The 19,262-nt window shown below is 36.3% G+C and overlaps 4 protein-coding genes across 12 annotated transcripts; all 4 read right to left on the bottom strand.

Moving 5' to 3' along the window:
- Positions 1-7,561: 7,561 nt before the first annotated feature.
- Positions 7,562-9,125, bottom strand: LOC140860005 (uncharacterized). The gene is made up of 3 exons (XM_073262732.1): positions 8,832-9,125; positions 7,686-7,922; positions 7,562-7,591 (listed from the first exon to the last, which is right to left on the bottom strand). The coding sequence occupies exons 1-3, from the start codon at positions 9,123-9,125 to the stop codon at positions 7,562-7,564; spliced, it is 561 nt and encodes a 186-aa protein (XP_073118833.1).
- On the bottom strand, positions 9,064-19,229 carry LOC140886808 (uncharacterized). 8 transcript variants are annotated; one of them, XM_073293671.1, is made up of 15 exons: positions 19,004-19,229; positions 18,651-18,723; positions 18,469-18,555; positions 17,792-17,847; positions 11,892-12,015; positions 11,756-11,800; positions 11,611-11,685; positions 10,846-10,962; positions 10,649-10,750; positions 10,432-10,524; positions 10,092-10,357; positions 9,810-10,013; positions 9,478-9,570; positions 9,300-9,400; positions 9,064-9,206 (listed from the first exon to the last, which is right to left on the bottom strand). In XM_073293671.1, the coding sequence occupies exons 5-15, from the start codon at positions 12,007-12,009 to the stop codon at positions 9,197-9,199; spliced, it is 1,224 nt and encodes a 407-aa protein (XP_073149772.1). In that variant the 5' UTR covers positions 12,010-12,015; positions 17,792-17,847; positions 18,469-18,555; positions 18,651-18,723; positions 19,004-19,229; the 3' UTR covers positions 9,064-9,196. The 8 variants fall into 8 exon arrangements, with proteins under 8 accessions (XP_073149772.1, XP_073149780.1, XP_073149788.1 ...); XM_073293679.1 differs by having other exon boundaries at positions 11,892-12,011; XM_073293687.1 differs by having other exon boundaries at positions 18,651-18,720.
- On the bottom strand, positions 12,016-14,571 carry LOC140886794 (uncharacterized). 2 transcript variants are annotated; one of them, XM_073293658.1, is made up of 5 exons: positions 14,449-14,571; positions 13,515-14,348; positions 13,124-13,432; positions 12,947-13,046; positions 12,016-12,863 (listed from the first exon to the last, which is right to left on the bottom strand). In XM_073293658.1, exons 2-5 carry the CDS (start codon positions 14,177-14,179, stop codon positions 12,639-12,641), a joined length of 1,299 nt encoding a protein of 432 aa, XP_073149759.1. In that variant the 5' UTR covers positions 14,180-14,348; positions 14,449-14,571; the 3' UTR covers positions 12,016-12,638. The 2 variants fall into 2 exon arrangements, with proteins under 2 accessions (XP_073149759.1, XP_073149750.1); XM_073293649.1 differs by lacking the exon at positions 14,449-14,571 and having other exon boundaries at positions 13,515-14,416.
- LOC140859999 (uncharacterized) lies at positions 14,547-15,751 on the bottom strand. The gene is made up of 2 exons (XM_073262720.1): positions 14,683-15,751; positions 14,547-14,599 (listed from the first exon to the last, which is right to left on the bottom strand). The coding sequence occupies exons 1-2, from the start codon at positions 15,749-15,751 to the stop codon at positions 14,547-14,549; spliced, it is 1,122 nt and encodes a 373-aa protein (XP_073118821.1).
- Positions 19,230-19,262: the final 33 nt, after the last annotated feature.

Genomic DNA, 19,262 nt, shown 5'->3' with positions numbered 1-19,262 from the left:
CGCCGATACCTAACCAGGCATCCAATCCAATGTCATACCCCGTCGTGACTGTTACCAAAACTCTAGACTAAGTAGCCTTCCCATTGCCAGATCCTGAAGCACGAAGGCTTCCAGGCATTCTCCAAAGTACGAAAGACTCCCAGAGTAGCACTGGCATAGGATCGCGCTCCATCATGTCTAGTCATGGTCATAGTCCACAACTCTCGACATATACTCAACTTGGTATCCCGATGAAATCCCATCATCACGAAGTCTCAACCTATGAAGGTCAATCAGACTACTGTCCTAAGGAAACAACTTAGAACAAAAACTCAAAATTCCAAACAAGATCAATATTTCCATGCCCCCAGATGAATCACCTCATCACTGGCACTAACCCAGTCGAACGACTAATTAGGTCAATCCTAGGAAAACACCTAGACTAACCCCATGTCAATCCGTTACCGTTGGCTTACTCAAAATCCATGAGCTATCCTATTTGATTAGTCAACTAATTCAAGCCAAACTTTATAAAATTACTTGCAATCAATCACGAATTACTGAATAAGTAACACATGTATCATTACTTCAAGTTTGTACAATTTCTTTATTACAATCCCATGTAATATCATTACAGTATCCCGAAAATACAACAACATGTACATCCAATAACTTGAAATGATACAACCAATTTCTTATGATATATTAAAACTGAAATACTGTTTACAAATACATCAATACAGTATTTAAAATCATCAAATCCTGTCTTCATCCCCTGAGCATGAAGCTTCCCATCGACACATGCATCGATACAAGCATACTCCCGTCCAAGTCTCTCTACATGTCCTCCCGCGAAGAACTTTGGAGAAATGGCACGTGATAGCTAACCAGCTATGCTCTGCGTCAGTGCATTTCGGTCGACTTCTTTTGCTCGCGATCTACCATCAGCGTTCTTCTTGTACCCAAATCATGCTCTTGAACATGAAGTTTCCCGTATACCTACCAAAAGCATCGATACAAGCATACCTGCAAAATCATGTTCTGCACGAGTTTAGAGACCTTACGCTCGAAACCTGTCATGCCTTAGGCTCTCAAGGTATCTTCGGTGAAGGTCTATCTGACAATCTCTCCAGCTACGAGTGGAGAATCTTCAAGGACTGGAACCCATGGATTACTAAACACCATTCGTTCTAAAAAGCCCTCAGAGATATCTGACGTGATATACCCGATCTTCTCTTCCAGTCTTCCTTGGCTGGAATCCATATGTTCTTCAATCAACATCCCAATGCATCGAATGATGAACCGTCCACAGCAGTCAGTCTATCTATCGATATGCTACTGCTGGTGTTCTCATTACTGTTGCATTCCTTATAGTAAAGACTTATGCCGCAAACCTCGGCAATGAAGAACCAAATCTTCTTTCGCTAGGCCTTAATCAATCCTACAAGAATAATCAAGAAGTCTTATTATCAATTTTCTAAGTCCCTTGCATGCAGCTCTGATACCATAAATGTAGCGACCCGACCCGGATCCACTACCTAATCAGAGTTAAGAGCATAATTAAGCATTCATTAAATAAAATCGTTGCGGAAGACTTAAATACAAGCAGACCGGCAGAATACAACCGGCTAACAAACTCGATTTATACAACCCAATTGAATTACTTAAATAAGAACCTAAAGCTAGGTACTGCTGTCTTCAAGGTCACTGGCTCCTCCAGGCTCCTGGTGCTCAATCCTGCACCTACACCTGCCCCGTTGAATAGAGTATCCAGATACACAGAAAATACTGGACGTGAGCTCTAAGCTCAATATGAAAGCACGGATAAACATACAAATATGATGCATGCAAATGACAGGGTATCCATATCTGGGATAACTGTATACGAACTGCTCAGACTGGCGCCTGGAATATAAGCTCATCACATCGGGGTAGATAACCACTGTGCACGACAACTCATTCCCGAATCACGGACGCGGACCACGGAGTCCTTCAGGTATCAGTACCTAAGGGTACTCGATATCAAACATCCTAACAGGGCTTAGCAACCCTAACTAGCTTATCTCGAAAGATATACAGATGTACAGGCACAAGATGATATGCACATGCCGCATAACAATAATAACATGCAAACACATAAATGCAACATATAAGCATGAATATCCGCTAAGTTCCAAGCCTATCATCAACTCTACAATGCAAATACCCATGCATCATTTAATAAGCTCTAAAAGCCTTAACTAAGCTATTGCATACTCCTAAATAATTTAAGGAGACCATAGCTATACCTGCGTCCGTCGTCAGCCCACTGATGGCGACTATCCTGCAACTAGGGGCACACTGCTGCTGCAGCTCCACAGCCTCGAGCACTGCTCTGCTACACGAGCACTGCTCTGCTACTGTGTCAGACACTGTCTGACTATACTAAAATATGTTCCCTACTCCAATTCTAAAATAAGAGTACCCAAAGCCTTAAATAGAACCTTGCAGGCGAAGGAGAGGAACTCGGAATTAGCACCAAATAAGGAGCTCGGACCTCATTTTTGTAGAGAACGTTCGGATCGTCCGATCCTGACTTCAGATCGTCAGAACTGCTTCGGGCCGTCCGATCGTCTCATCGGATCGTCCGATCTCCGCCACGCATCCAACCAATCGCATGCAACCATACACCTGTCCAATAAACTGTTTGGGTCATCCGAACTGGCTCTTCGAATCGTCCGAACATCTCCCGGATAACGTCACCAATGACGTATTATTTTGGGACAGCTGGCCGCATGAGTTCGGATCGTCCGAACCCACTTCGGACCGTCCGAAGTCTTCAGAGCCTCCGAAGCCTAGCTCCGTCCATGTTCGGATCGTCCGAACTCAAGTTTGGAGTGTCCAAGCCTGCCGAACTATATCCACCATTTTTGAGTGTCCTGGATCCATTTCTGGACTCCGTTAATTCATCTGGAATTTTCTTAATCATGTTTTACTTAATCTCAACATGAATATACGATTAATTACTCATTAATCATTAGTTTTGGATACGGGCTACTACATAGTATGATAGCTGTTGTTTTACGCGAACTCGATCAATGGCAAATGATCCTGCCAGGCTGAACCAAAGTCCATGACGCACGCTCTAAGCATATCCTCCAAAGTACGGATAGTGCGCTCTGACTGACCATCAGTCTCCGGATGATAGGTAGTACTCAAACTGAGAGTAGTGCCCATAACACGCTGAACACTCCCCCAGAATCTAGAAGTAAACCTGGGGTCCCGATCGCTGACAATGCTCACAGGCACTCCATGAAGTCGAACGATATCCTGAATGTACAACCGAGCCATACGATACACATTGTACTCCCGGCTATATGCAATGAAATGCGCTGACTTGGTGAGTCGGTCCACCACAACCCAGATAGCATCACAGTTCCTCGGGCATACCGGCAAATGGGTCACAAAGTCCATTGTGATAAACTCCCATTTCCATTCAAGAATATGCAGACTGTGAAGCAATCCTCCAGGTCGTCGGTGCTCTGCCTTGACCTGTTGACACACCAAACATCTCGAAACAAACTGATAAACACTGCGTTTCATTCCTTTCCACCAGAAACGAGTACGTAGATCTTTGTACATCTTGTTGCTCCCAGGATGAATACTCAACTTAGTGCGATGCGCCTGAGACAAAATATCCTCTCGCAACTCTACATCCTGCGGAATCACAAGCCTACCAGACAAACACAGAAAGCCATCTGACTGATAATGAAATCCAGACGAGCTACCCTCGTTAGCTAGACGAGCTAAATGCTGGGTCTTCGAATCAGACATCTGAGCATCTCGAATCCACGAATACAAAGCTGGCTCAGATAATATCGCAAACATCTGGATACTCTGCATACCTTTCTTATGCTTGAAGGCATATCCCGAAGTACAACAGTCACTGATCGCACTAGACATCGAACATGTCTGAAGTGCGGATAGTCGCACCTTGAGACTTAAAGCATCAGCAGTGAGATTAGCAGCTCCCGGATGGTACTTAATCTCGCAATCATAGTCCTTAAGCAAGTCCATCCAGTGAGACTCTTATGGTCGGTGAAGATCTCAAATTTCTCGCCATACAGATAATGACGCCAGATCTTCAAAGCGAACACAATGGCTACCAATTCCAAATCATGGACTGGGTAGTTGTTCTCGTGAAGCTTTAGCTGTCTAGAAGCGTATGCGATCACATGCCCATTCTGAGTCAGAACACAACCTAACCCCTGAAGAGAAGCATCAGTGTACACCACATACCCTCCAGATCCTGACGGTAATGCCAACACTGGCGCAAAAGTCAACCGCCGTCGAAGCTCACAGAAATTCTCCTCACACTCGGAGGACCACTCGAAATCAACACTCTTGCGGGTAAGTTGCGTTAACGGTCGAGCTAACTGAGAGAAGTTCAGAATGAAGCAACGATAATATCCTGCTAGACCCAGAAAACTACGGATCTCAGCAACTGTCGTTGGACGTGACCAATTAAGCACCGCCTTAATCTTGCTTGGATCAACAGAAATCCCTTCCCTGGATATGATATGGCCAAGAAAGACCACTCGATCCATCCAGAACTCACACTTGCTCAGCTTGGCGTATAACTGCTCATCTCGAAGAGTCTGCAGTACCAACCGCAAGTGAGAAACATGCTCTTCCGTATTACGCGAATACACCAAGATGTCGTCAATGAAGACCACGACAAAATTGTCCAAATACTCCCTGAAGACACGGTTCATCAGGTCCATGAATATAGCCGGTGCATTAGTCAAACCAAATGGCATCACTAGAAACTCGTAATGCCCATAGCGAGTACGGAATGCCATCTTGGCTACGTCCTGATCTCGGACTCTCAACTGATGATACCCAGATCTCAAGTCAATCTTGGAGTAAACTGAAGTGCCCTGCAGCTGATCAAACAAGTCATCAATACGAGGAAAAGGATACTTGTTCTTCACAGTGACTCGATTCAGCTGTCGATAATCAATGCACAGCCGCATCGACCCATCCTTCTTCTTCACGAAGAGAACTGGAGCTCCCCAAGGAGATACACTAGGACGAATGTACCTTTTGTCCAAAAGATCCTATAGCTGATTCTTCAACTCACGCATCTCTGACGGAGCCAGACGATACGGTGCTCGAGAGATAGGCGAAGTACCCGACATCAACTCTATGTCAAACTCGACTTCCCTAACAGGAGGAAAACCCGGAATCTCATCAGGAAATACATCTGGAAATTCATCCACAATAGGAATACTCTCTATCCCAACGCTCTCAGTGGACAAATCAACTGCATAGATAAGGTAGCCTTCCCCGCCAGACTCTAGAGCTCGAGAGACTCTCAAAGCGGATACCAAAGGCATCGGGGGTCGCGCTCCCTCTCCATAGAAAAACCAGCTATCACTCCCCTCCGGATGAAAGCGTACTAATCTCTGATAGCAGTTCACTGAAGCTCGATAGGTAGTCAACATATCTATTCCCAAAATGCAATCAAATTCGTCAATCGCCAGGACCATGAGATTCGCAATCAAAATGTTACCCTCGAACTCTAAAGGGCAACCCATCACTAGACGCTTAGCCAAAGCAGATTGGCCCGTCGGAGTAGAAACAGACATCACTATGTCTAGTGCAATGCATGGTAACTTATGCCTCTTAACAAAACGTGCAGAAATGAAGGAATGAGATGCACCAGTGTCAATAAGTACAAGAGCAGGTATACCATAAAGCAGAAATGTACCTGCGATGACTTTCTCATTCTCCTCCACTGCCTGATCATGTCTCAGGGCAAACATCTTGCCAGAAGCTCCTGGCCTCAAATGAGAACTCTCAGCAGGCTGTCCCTGCGACCTCTGCTGAACGGTGGCCTGAGAACCAGATCCTGAACCAGAACCAGAACCGCCTCCCCCAGATTAGTGGACAATCCCTCCGGATATGACCAGTCTCTCCACAACGGAAACAAGCTCCAGAAGCTCTATGGCACTTGTCGGATGGATGATTCTTCCCACAGTGATCACACTTGTCTTTCTTACCGAAATGGACAACACCAGCAAAGCCAGAGGAAGAAGAATTAGATCCAGACTTCTTGAAAGATTGGGCATGGGGACCCAAAGAACTAGCAGGTCTCGACTGAGAAAAAGACCTGTTCCGTCGAATGCTGTCCTCCGCCTGGTGACAACGGCTCACCAAACCCTCGTAGGACATGTCGTCACCAACTACCACACGGTCATGGATCTCATGGTTAAGGCCCTGAAGGAACAGATTATACTTCATCTCAGAGCTATCGGCAATCTTGGGGCAATAGGATAGCAGATCAAAGAACTTCTGCTGATACCACTACAAGAAAAAAAGGCTATAGTGACATTGAGAAATGTCATTATATTCCACTTTTAGTGACATTAAAGTTTTAGTGACATCTTCAAAAGATGTCCTCTATTCTAATGTCGTCTTAGCCTTGCTGACATTATGTAATGTCATTATATGATATTAATGTCAACTTCATAGGTGTCCTAAAAAAAATAATATAATGACAATTTGACATGTCAGGAAAATCCATATTTTAATGATACTTATATTTGTCTTGTTATATTGGTAATAATGACATGTTTATGTCTCCTTTAAAATCATTTATAAAGACACTTACAAGTGTCAGGAAAACCCATCTTTTAATGACACTTATATTTGTCTTGTTATAATGGTAATAATGACAAGTTTATATGCCCTTTAAAATCATTTATAAAGACACTTACAAGTGCCACGAAAACCCATATTTTAATGACACTTATAATTGTCTTGTTATAATGGTAATAATGACAAGTTTATGTGCCCTTTAAAATCATTTATATAGACACTTACAAGTGCCATGTATTTTATTTATAATGACAATAAAAAATGTCATTAAAGATAGTTTATAAGGTCAATTAAAAATGTTTCGTTATGTAATTTATAGTGACACGTATAAATGTCCTTTATACTTATCTATATAGACATTAAACTTTGTCATAAATAGTTATTTATAATGACTTTTAATTTAAAATGTCATCATATGAATTCTATTATTATATTTTTATATACATGATTTTATACGTTATTGTGACACAAAGAATTGTCATATTATAATACCGTCCAATTCCAAGATTTTTATTATATAATTCACGCATTTAACAAATGAACATAAATACAAATAAAATTTTTAAAATAAAAATCAAAATGACTAATCAATATTTGACATTCATCTTGCATTAATCAATAATGTGCAATATTAATGACAAATTTGTCACCTCAAAAAATATCCAAAAATATTCACACCAACGTACCTAATATTCAGTTTAAGAACAAATAAAAAAACCAAGTCTCAAGAAAAATATCTGCAAACTTGTACTGCATCTTCAACCATCCTATCTTAAACGAAATCCAAAAATTGTCACCTATAATAAAAATTCATATATTTGTTTAAATATAATATAATGTATAAAATATTCACATAAATAAAGAAATCGAAATTTAAATTCAAACTAATGAATATCATACCAAATGAGACACTGATAAGCTGACATTTATCCAAATTCAACTAATAGAAGTCTTCTTGATTAACTTTCAACTGCAAATACAAATGATATTGGTTTAAAAAGACAATAACATGACAATTGACAAGTATATAGAATAAATAGTTAATTGAAAATCAAATATCATACCAAATGACAAGGCCAAGCTATCATTCCTCCAAGCGCATCTCCAAAATTCTGTAAAAGATCATATGGCCTAATCAAACTCTCTTCCTTTTCTAAGACAACTAAAACTTGTATTTCACACCAATTTGGTCCTAGCATCTGTCTCCCAACTTCAATATTAGCATCCATGCCACGAAAAACTCCTTTTGCCACAATTTTCGTCGAATCAAATAGATTTTGTAACGAGACAGAACATCCAATCTACATGAAAATGCAAAAGAAGGAATTTGATGAAGACAAATAATATGGTACAGTGAATGAATAACAAGGAAGAAGGGTCAAATTAATCGACATACTCCCAACAAATTCTAAACAAATATTATTTGCAGGGTTAACTGATTGGCTGCCAATACAAAAACAAATATTCCACACTAAAGCCAAAGAAATCAGCATGTTCCCATCAAATTTACAATAAAATTTTTGTTGAGGAGAAGAGGCTGTACATAGCAGATTAGTCAAGTCCACCCATGGGCCAAAACAACCAGCCCATATATAATGTCTACACTGGAGGCACAAGGCCTAGAAAGATAGGAAACGTTGGACATTATAGAATTTTATTGAAACATGATCAAATATTAATACCAACTTTTTACCAACTTTGGACTTTACAGAATTTACACAATACATGGGTTGATGCATGGATTGTGTTAAATGAATTGGGACAAAGTTTGTAAAAAGTTAGACATTACAGAATTTAGACAGGATGTCAAAATTTAGTAGATAGAACAAGAACATAGGCAGGCACCTCAAGCAAACAAAAATCTAGAAAAAAACATAGCAGGCAAAGCGCAAGAGCATTCAATTGATCAAAGAAATGAAAATCATTTATGAATAGAACAAGAACATAGGCAGGCACCTCAAGAAAATGAAAATCTAGGAAAAAACATAGCAGGCAAAGCGCAAGAGCATTCAATTGATCAAAGAAATGAAAATCATTTATGCATAGAACAATCATAGGCAGGCACCTCAAGAAAATGAAAATCTAGAAAAAAAACATAGCAGGCAAAGCGCAAGAGAATTCAATTGATCAAAGAAATGAAAATCATTTATGCATTTAACTGATGTTCTTAACCCGAAATTCATAAAGCAAAAAATTGAAAAATACTTTACCCTCAAAGATAAACTAGCTGGATCAGAAAGTAATGGACTGCTAGATGATGGTGTATGCTGCATATTGTTGTAGTTTGAACCAAGGTCCTTGTTTGGTTGACTCAAAAACTTTGATTCTAACATTGCAATGTGTTGACCTTGCTTTCTAATTTGCTCATCCATTTTTTCTAACAGTGTCTTTTGCTCCATCACTATTCGGTTGCATGTACTACGACTTGGAACTTCTCCCCATAAATCAGTTGTTTTAACACCATCACCAAGCATACGCACTCGGCCAGGTCTATCTGGTCCCATGATCTGAGCAAAAATGTCATTTTGACCTATCTGATCATCCTCATCTTCATGAAGTTGATTTTCCAGTTCTTTCATTGCAGCCTATACCAAAAATTCAAACCATAATTTATACAAAATGATGATGAAACAAATATCTTTGAAATTAATGTACTTTAAATTTATAATGAAACTTACCAATATTTCTGCCACAATATTGCTCGAGGGACTTCCACTGGCATGAGTGAAGCAGGCATGAAATAATTCAACTCGTGATGGAAGCCGCCCATTTTTTTTTTCTCTAAAATTACAATAGGTTATCAATTTATACATTCTAATGCATGAAAAACTAAAATAAATTGAGAAGAGAAATTACCAATTTTTGTTGCATTTGAGCGAAAGATCTTCTTCCGGTTTTCTGATTCATTATCTTTTGCTTTCGAGCAATTTTATTTTTTTCACTTCTCTCCTAATACATTAAATTAAAATTCATACAAAAAAACAAAAAATATATGAAAATTTTTCTAAATAATACATTCTTTTGATACTCATGCAGGAACTGCAACAATAAAACACCCATTTTCACAATCTTTTGGCCTCAACGTTAATGACAGAGGAAAACATTTAAATTTTAAACGCAATATCTCATCATAATACGTATCAATTAACTTTGCTAAGTTCATTTTACACACATAAATTAATATATACCTTTGATTTTTCTGTGTTCCAGTGAGCAACTAGTTTCACATATTGTTCAGCAAAGGCTCTTTGATCTCTTTTTTGTAAAAGAACTTGTATTGGCAACTCAGGATCATAATACTTTTTTTTTAGTTCTGACTTCCAGTTTCTCCATTTTTTTTCTATTGAATTGAGTGTCCAACTCTCTGTTCCAGGAGGAAGATCGTACTTTTCCTGTAAAGATATCCAAACAATTTAGCTTATAATAGAAATTTAAGTAATAATTAAATTATGCAATAACATTTCAATTACCTTTATTACATCTAACATTTTTTTCTTAATATCTAATGGCATTTTATGCCAACCTTCCACGTCGATCGGACAATATTTACCATTTCTTGCCAAAGTACCCAAAAAATCAGTAAATTTATTTCTTCTTGATCCTATAGGACGCCCCATATCATCACATCGAATCTTAATGCGTGGCAGCGTACTAGGTCGACCCCAAATTTCTTTCATAAATGTAGGGCCTCTAATATTTTTCTCAGCATCATCAGATTCACTTTCACTATCAACATCTAGATAGACAAAGGAAAATAAATTCTTGAATACATATAGTGAAACAAATTATTACATTCTTCTTATAATTTACCTTGATTATATTCTTCATCCATAAAATCAGTTTGGTCTTGAATCGTATTTTCAAAATGTCGGTTAATGCTGGATGTGATCTTAGATGTCAAACCTGTATATTTGAATATATGATAAATAAAATATGAAGTATTATACTAAGTTACATCTACATTTCAACATTGGAACTAAAAATCTATAATTTCATGTCTTTCTATATCTTAGTTTTAGGATATTACCTTGAAACTCAAGGTGATTCTTATTTGAAGCATCATGTATTTGAATAACATTTTGATCTTTTTCGCTAGTTGCCGTGATACCAACTTCCCTTGCATGATAGACTTGGAGAAAGTTCATAACATATAAAGGAAAAATGTCAAATAAGAATTATACACAAGCAACCAACAATTTTTTGATGTATAAAATGATATGCTACCTTTCTCTTTTAAATTTCCAGCTGCGTGATTGTGGATCATAATTCGGGATTGAGTATTTGTCAAATCTTGAAGTTGAAAATGAGATTTTCCAACACTTCTACTCTTACGAGTCATTCCTATAAAAACAAGACATATAAGATAAATAAAGCATGAAATAAGCATAATAGAGAATTATATCCAAACTTAATCAATTAAAAAAAACCCATAAGTTTCATCTCTTTTTTTACATCTAATACCTCGTACATCATTTTGTTGCTGTATTGAACCTTTATCCATTTGGTTATTCAACATATCTTTTATGTTTTGACATTCTGCACAAATATTAGTTAAACAAAAATATAAGCAAATTTAGTTTATAATTATAAGCAAGAAAGTTGTAACCTTTTCCATTATCATTCATGCTACCAAGTTCCCTTATAACACCGACTTCTGCATAACATTCAAAAAAATTCAAAAGGTCAAATAAGAATTATACACAAGCAACCAACAAAATGTTATGTATACATAAAATGAGACATTACCTCTTTCTTTAGAATTGCGAATTGCATGATTGTCAATAATATGTGATTGTGCAAACTCATTCTGAAGTTCAAAAACGAGGTTTTCCAACGGTTTTAAACTTATGAGTCATTCCTATAAAAAAAAAATTAAAAACTGCATATTTTCATATTGGATAAACAAAACATTAAGTAAACATTGCACATATCCAAACTTAATCTTTTGATCTTAAACACTATGCTTCATATACTTTTTGTATCGAATACCTTGTGCATCATTCTGTTGCTTCTTTGAAGCTTCATCCATTTGGTTATTCATCACCTTTAGTTTGTTTTGAAATTCTGCAAAAGTAACGATTACACAAAAATATAATCAAGTGTAATTATTAATTATAAACAAGAAAGTTCTAACCTTTTTCGCTAGCTACCATGCTACCAAGTTGCTTAGCAAGACCGACTTTAACAAAATAAAAAACATTCATACAAAATGAAAAATAAAATAAGTGTTATACAAAATTAAGAAACACATCCTTAATGCATAATTTGACATGTACCTCTTTTTGAATTTCGAGCTGCATGATTGGCAACCATAATTCGAGGTTGTGCGTCTATCTCACCTTGATGTTGAAAATGAGATTTTCCAACAATTTTACCCTCTTGAGTCATTCCTGTCTAGAGAAAAATTACAATTACAAATAAACATAAATTTAGTTGCATCTCCTTTGATATGAAATTAAAAAAAAAGTCTACAATGAAAAAAATAATAAAATTCACAATGCCATCATTCCTCAAGTATCTAGAAATCCACTCTAGTACTATAACTTTATATAAGATTAATTAAACATAAAAAAATATACTATAGAAAAAAATTCATTGTAATCTAAATCTCATCATGTATCAATATCAATTTCCTCTCCTGCAACGCCATCCCGAACCCAAACGACTTCTTGGTTATCATCGTCTGTAGGATTACCAACACAACTTTGAAGATATGAATCAACATCTGCAAGAGGTTGCATCTTATACTTTGCTCTTGCATCAGTGGTGATAACAACATGCCAATTACAATCAAGTGGATCTTCCACATAAAAAACTTGCATGGCCTGAGATGATAATATATAAGGCTCGTTGTTGCGCTTCACATTTGTAAAATTAGCCAACACAAAACCATCATCATCCAATTTTAGTCGTTTGCCTTTGGAAACCCAATCACATTCAAATAAAACAACTCTTCGACCTCCACCATAATCTAGCTCAATCACGTTTTTCAAAATCCCATAATAATCAAGTTCACTTTAAATTGGATTTTGATCTCTTATACTTGAATAACTTGAAGTAGTGGCCCGAACAATTACACCAAAATTATGTGTTTTTCTCTTGCGTTCAACTTCTTTTGTATGAAACCTAAATCCATTTGAAACAAATTTTGCATATTGTATCCCTATGAAATTCGGGCCTCCAGCAAGTGATTTCAGATCATTTGTTACCGGATCATCTTGTGGAAGATTTATATTTTCAATCTATCACACAAGAACAAATTGTTAAATTTTGTATGAAAAAATCAGAATATATAAATCTAATGAAGCTTACAACAAAAACTTACATGTTTGGCAAACCAAGAGGCAAAAGACTCACTATGCATACGTTCAATTTGGTGTGGAGGAAGACCAGAATGACTAAGATTCAAAATCTCACGATGTTCCCTGAAATTTAAGAACGGTAATTGGATAAACAATGATGATTATGTATTTAAATGAAATATAAATATATAAAAACATACTGTATATAGGATTGTATGTGATGACAATTGAATAACACATATTGATGTGCCTTCTTTAATGTCTCATCATCAAACTTTGTTGCAATGGCCTTTCCGATTGCATAACCAGAGTTTGTAAACACATCCAATGCGAGTGTTGAGTCGATAGTTGTATCATCATTTCTTGTCGATTGATTGAATTTTGTCTCTACATAATCAGCTAAATATAAAGAACAGAATGTCAAACATTCTTCAGCCAAATACCCCTCAGCAATGGATCCTTCAGGCCTACTCCTATTTCTGACATAAGACTTCAATGTCCCCAAGTACCTTATATCAAAAACATAAATTTTGTATTATTTAGCAAAATTACTATCTTAAATAAACAGTTAATAAGATTTGTTTTTTTTACCTTTCAAATGGATACATCCATCGGTAGGGAACTGGTCCAACAAGTTGTACTTCAGTAGCCAAATGTACGGTTAAATGAATCATTATGTCAAAAAATGAGGGAGGAAAAATCTTCTCTAATTGACACAAGATCACCACAATATCTGTCCTAAGACGAACCGCATCAGTAGGAGAAATTAATTTACAACATAGCTCTCTAAAATACCTGCTCAATTTAATCAAAGGAGTCCATACTGATTTAGACAAAGTTCTACGTAGTGCTACTGGCAACAACTGCTGCATCAAAATATGGTTGTCATGGCTTTTTAGACCAATTAATTTTGCTGGTTTCAGTTGAACACATCGTGAAATGTTAGATGCATAGCCATCTGGAACTTTAACTTTTTTCAAAACCTTGCAAAATATACCCTTTTGTTTTTTCCCCATTGAATAACATGCTGGAGGAAGAGAAACTCTACTCGGTCCTTTCTCAATAGGATGAAGTGCTGAACGTATGCCAATTTCTTGCAAATCAAGACGAGATTTAATATTATCTTTTGTTTTCCCTTTCATATTCAGCAATGTCCCGCAAATTGATTCACATACATTCTTTTCAATATGCATAAGATCAAGATTGTGACGTATCACATTATCTTTCCAATATGGTAAATCGAAGAAAATACTCATCTTTTTCCAATTGTATGGCAGTTCTGGATTATCATCAACGGTTTTTCCGAATTTCAATTTAAAATTTTTCAACTCGTTGATCACTTCGTCTCCAGAAAGTAAGGGTGGTGGTCTTCCATACTCTTCAGTTCCATCAAAATGTTGAGCATTTTTGCGAAACTCATGGTCACTGTTCAAAAATTTGCGGTGACCCATATAGCAGTATTTCTTACCATTTTTTAACCAGCGTGCATGTGTAAATTTGTGGCACACCGGGCATGCAAATTTACCTTTGGTACTCCACCCAGATAAGGTTGCATATCCAGGAAAATCACTTATCGTCCATAACAATGCGGCATGCAACTGAAAATTTTGCTTGGTTGATGCATCATATGTCTCCACTCCTACTTCCCACAAATCCTTCAAATTTGCAATAAGGGGCTGGAAGTATATGTCGATGTTATTTCCAGGAGCAGATGGACCAGGTATTACCAACGATAACATAAAGTATGGTTGTTTCATACACATCCATGGCGGAAGATTATATGGAACTAAAATGACTGGCCATGTACTGTGCACCACACTCATGTTTTTGAATGGATTAAATCCATCAGAAGCTAATCCAAGCCTTACGTTCCGGGGATCCTTTGCGAATTCTAGATGATTATGGTCAAACGTTTTCCAAGCTAGGGAATCGGCTGGATGCCGCATGTAACCATCTTTTGTGCAAGATTCAGAATGCCATCTCATATGGACTGCTGTTTTGCACGACATGAACAAACGTTGTAACCTAGGCTTTATTGGAAAATACCATAAAACCTTTCGTGCAACTTTCCTCTTCTCACCACTTGGATCACCTTCAGAAGTTTCCCATCTTGGCTCATCACATGTTTTGCATTTAACTCTTTCTTTGTCCAACCTCCAGTACAAGGTGCAATCATTAGGGCAAGCATCGATCTTTTCGTAGCCAAGTCCTAATTGCTTCATCAATTTCTCTGCTTCATAATATGATTTTGGTAAATCCTTCATGGCATTAGGAAATGCTTCTCTCAACAAATCCAAAAGCATGTCGAAGATTTTATTGGTCATTTTACTAAGACATTTTAAGTGAAGCAAGCGAATGATGAATGCAAGTTTTGAAAATTTCTTGCAGCCTGGATATAACTCTTCTTGCGAATCATCAATTAGTTTATAGAATTTTTGGGCCTCCCCAATTGGAATATCATTATCCTTTTCAAATCCTGATGTATTGTTAATATTTTCGTTGTGTTGTGGGACCCCAAAAGCCTCGTGAACTAGCCCCTCCATATCATCTACATCAGCACGATATGGAACAGAACTAGATACTGAAGATGCACTACTTGATATCTCTCCATGAGCAACCCAGTGGGTATAACCTTTGATAAATCCATCAACCGTCAAATGATCATAAGCATCCTCTCTTGAAACACATATGCCAATCTTACATCTTGCACAAGGACATGCAATTTTTCCATTTACGTTTGCATTAGAAAATGCAAAATCTAGGAAACTCTCCAGTCCTTTTCTGTATTCCTCAATTTGTCTCGGCAAATACATCCAAGTTTTATCCATCACAAGTTTGATAAAAATATCTACTAACACAAGTTCAAAAAACAAATATATAATATATGTATATATATGTGGAGTAGGAATATCAAACAAAGACATACAATTATAAATTATAAACTATAAATATAAGAAATGAGATGATATTAATTTTATAAAAGATGTTAAAGAAAAACCACTCCACAATCAACATGTTATATAATAAACTTCTACTTATAAATTAATCTACGTTTAAAATATTAATCTAAAATTACTTCACTCATAATTAATTGGCGAGAACATTACTAAAATAAATTTACATGCATCATCTTAAAATAAAAATTTCTTTCCTCATAATTAAAATAAATTTTTTTTTCCTCATAATTAAATTGACACAAGAAAGTAATTTATAACATATCAAGGTGGAAGCATCGATCTAAGCCAGATTTCGTTAATTTGGTAATTCAGTTTATTTTTATAACTATTGCCTATTGGTACTGTTTCATTTTTTATATTAATTTTTAAAAAAAGATATTTTTTGACAAATATTATTATTTTATGTATTAATAAATAAAATTTATAATATTCATAATATTATATTATGTATATAAATATATACATTTTTCTTAGCTCATTCATACAATTACGTACATTATTATTTTAATTGTGATGAAGTATTCTATAAATAAACTTATCTAATTACCCATCTCAGAATATTCTTTAGTACACCCCAGATTTCAATCAACAAAATAATATTTGATGCAAATAAAGATTTTCATGTTTCAATTACTTTTCAAGAAAAAGCAATCCCAAACATATTGTTCCAAAAAATCCAAATCAAACAAATAATATCCTACCAACATCTACTTGTTTACAAAACTTTTAAGTTCCAATGAAAATTTGATGCAGCTAGTGCAATAAATTCAAATGCTTGCAACTACTTTACAAACATATAATTGTCAACTTCTTGCAATAAATTTACAACATTTATGTCTCTCTAAATTTTTTATCCTCTCAAGAAATCTAGATCCATCAAATCTTTTGCTTGAGAAATTATTTCAATCACATGGATTTATTACTACCCATCGTGGCCGCAACCCACATGCATTTTCAGGATGGCATCCAAAATACTTTATTGGCTTCATATTAGATATTATTGATTCATTATTTTATGTGTGATAACTAAGAAATTGAAAATAAATTAGCACATGATAGCTGCTGCCCACTCACTAAAATAAAGCCCCCAACAGTTCTTTATGAGCTCACACTAGCAAGAATTTCTATATTCACAAAAAACTAGAAACTCACAGTTCCAGGAACTAACAGATTCAGAATGATATGAGTTGTGGACTGAGAAAACTTACATAATTTTACAGAAACCAAATTCAATAAAATGGGACAGAAATTCTAGTTTACAATATGTTTCGCTCCAGAAAGTGGAAAAAAGCAAAATAAAATGGCAGTCAATACAAAACCAGAGGTTTTTTTTTAAAAAAACAAAAATATGCATTGCACATACTATGTAGTGAGACTCAAACTATGTTACTGAGACTCAGAACTATGTCCATTGAAATTATTTTTCTATCCAAACAAGTACGGTGATGAAACTTGCAATGTAAATGAAACAATTTCTAACGTGTTCAAATCTTTTGATTTAATGGCTCTTCATGATCAGACTGTGATGCTGAACAGGTAATCTAGGATTACCAACAGCTTTCTCAGTCTCCTCATGGATCTGCACCGGAGTTAACATCGCAAACTCACAAGCCCTGTCTTGTGGCAGAAATTAACAACCATTTCGAAAGAAATAGGGCCAATACAAAACCAGTTTACAATATGCATTGCTACTACTATGTTAGTGAGACTCAAAACTGCCTACAACCCAAGACTTGATCAGATCAAATCGATTTGAACCAGGGCAGTGCGATTCTTGATAAATTAATTAGTTGAGTTTGAAGAACATATATAGCACCAATAAAACCTCACCGATCAGTCTTCTAGATCAATGAAAATATATTGGATCGAATTTTACACTTCATGAAAACCAAAACAAAATAAATAACATACCCGAGCAAGATGGTTGAAGAATGAAAAGATGGTTTCTCTGCTACAAAACTCAACCGCTAGAAATTAAACAGGTTTTTCTTGGTAAAAACTAAAACTTCTTTAAGAAATAACAATAAATAACTCGAACAGAGAGCACAAAACTTGCGACGACCAGGGCTACGGATTGCCAAAGAGCAAGAATGCAAATGATTGAATTCTGAAAAGGCCCATAACTAAGTTTAGATAGAACAAGGTGCATTTGCTCTATATCAGGCCAAGATATAGTAAACTGAATTATGAATATATATATATTTTGCATAAAAATTCAGACTTGAAATGCTAGAAAGATGCTGTACGTGGGCCTACTTAACAATGTTTGATTATTCCACATAAATACAATATTACTACTTGGGATTTATTTAAATGTGATTATTGGGTGAAAATGGATGAGCAGTAAGCATTAAGCAATCTCGAAAGAGACATAACTTACAGATCTTTAATACTATTTTATTAGTGGGAATTTTTTTTAAAATAATTTAATGTCGATTCTACTGGTTTCAATTCAATAGCTCAGTTTGAAGTTTGAACTTATGGGTACTTGAATTCCTTTTTATAAATAAAAAAAAAAGTATTTTGTGGGATCTGATTTTGTATGCACTTTTTTAGAAAGGGCAAAGATGATTTCATTGCTAGATTACCTCGACAGGGGCAGAAGGTGAGGATGGCGGCGTTGGTGACAGACGGTGCAAAAGCCGTTGATGGGTGAAGACGTAGGCAGCCTTGCCCTGCATTAAAATTGAAATCTTTTATCAAGTTGAACGGGAAACTGGAATCTTGGCTTCATCAAAGTTTGAAGAAAATGGCACTGAAAAAACCTTACTTGGCAGGGTGAACTAGAAAAGATCAACAGCCTTGCCGTGAACCAAACTTGAATCCCGGCAGATAAGACTCTACTGATAGGAAAATAATCGATAATTGGTAGTTAGATGAATTTTAACACTTCATTGAAACCAAAAACAAAAAAACAAAATCAACAACAAACTCAAGCAAAATGATTGAAAAACATCACGATGCCGAGAAACACAATTCTCCTACGGATAAAAATTTTCTTTGTCAAAATTGAAATCTCTTTACCACCTTAAATCACATAAATCAACAGCAAATGCCCAAAAAAAGATCACAAAACTTGAGACTAGGCTATGTATTGCGAGAGAAGGGAAAAGAAATAAGAACCTCGGCGGCGGCACAACGATGGCAGTGCTGGTGAAGAGACGGCGTAAGAAGCGGTGATGGAAGAAGATGTCGAGGATAGGGAGGATCTGGCGGAGCCGGGATATCGATTCGTGAGTGAGATTTTGGAGATTGCGATGGAAAATCTTAAGCGCCACTCCAGAAAAAAAATTGGGGATTTTTAGGCGGGGTCATTGATCGATATGGAGGGAGAGGTGAATTAATTAGGCGTATAATTTCATTGGCATTTTTAATATTGTAC

Source organism: Henckelia pumila, chromosome 1 (assembly GCF_033568475.1).
Source record: "Henckelia pumila isolate YLH828 chromosome 1, ASM3356847v2, whole genome shotgun sequence".
Classification (NCBI taxonomy): domain Eukaryota; kingdom Viridiplantae; phylum Streptophyta; class Magnoliopsida; order Lamiales; family Gesneriaceae; genus Henckelia; species Henckelia pumila.
This window is presented reverse-complemented; position numbering and strand designations above follow the sequence as displayed.

Bases quoted from the DNA above. Each gene is read 5' to 3' on its own strand.
- LOC140860005 (XM_073262732.1), bottom strand. From the start codon at position 9,125: ATGGGACCAGATAGACCTGGCCGAGTGCGTATGCTTGGTGATGGTGTT. The intron at 7,923-8,831 runs GTAAAGTATTTT...ATTTTCATGTAG, and splicing joins CAGCTAGTTTATCTTTGAGG to ATTGGATGTTCTGTCTCGTT. The intron at 7,592-7,685 runs GTATGATATTTG...TTGTATTTGCAG, and splicing joins TAGCTTGGCCTTGTCATTTG to TTGAAAGTTAATCAAGAAGA.
- LOC140886808 (XM_073293671.1), bottom strand. From the start codon at position 12,009: ATGACTCAAGAGGGTAAAATTGTTGGAAAATCTCATTTTCAACATCAA. The intron at 11,801-11,891 runs GTCAAATTATGC...ATTTTGTTAAAG, and splicing joins AAATTCAAAAAGAGGTACAT to TCGGTCTTGCTAAGCAACTT. The intron at 11,686-11,755 runs GTTAGAACTTTC...TTACTTTTGCAG, and splicing joins CATGGTAGCTAGCGAAAAAG to AATTTCAAAACAAACTAAAG.
- LOC140886794 (XM_073293649.1), bottom strand. From the start codon at position 14,374: ATGGGTCACCGCAAATTTTTGAACAGTGACCATGAGTTTCGCAAAAAT. The intron at 13,433-13,514 runs GTAAAAAAAACA...TTTTGATATAAG, and splicing joins TGGATGTATCCATTTGAAAG to GTACTTGGGGACATTGAAGT. The intron at 13,047-13,123 runs GTATGTTTTTAT...CTTAAATTTCAG, and splicing joins CACATACAATCCTATATACA to GGAACATCGTGAGATTTTGA.
- LOC140859999 (XM_073262720.1), bottom strand. From the start codon at position 15,751: ATGGATAAAACTTGGATGTATTTGCCGAGACAAATTGAGGAATACAGA. The intron at 14,600-14,682 runs GTATGAAACAAC...ATATACTTCCAG, and splicing joins TAATCTTCCGCCATGGATGT to CCCCTTATTGCAAATTTGAA.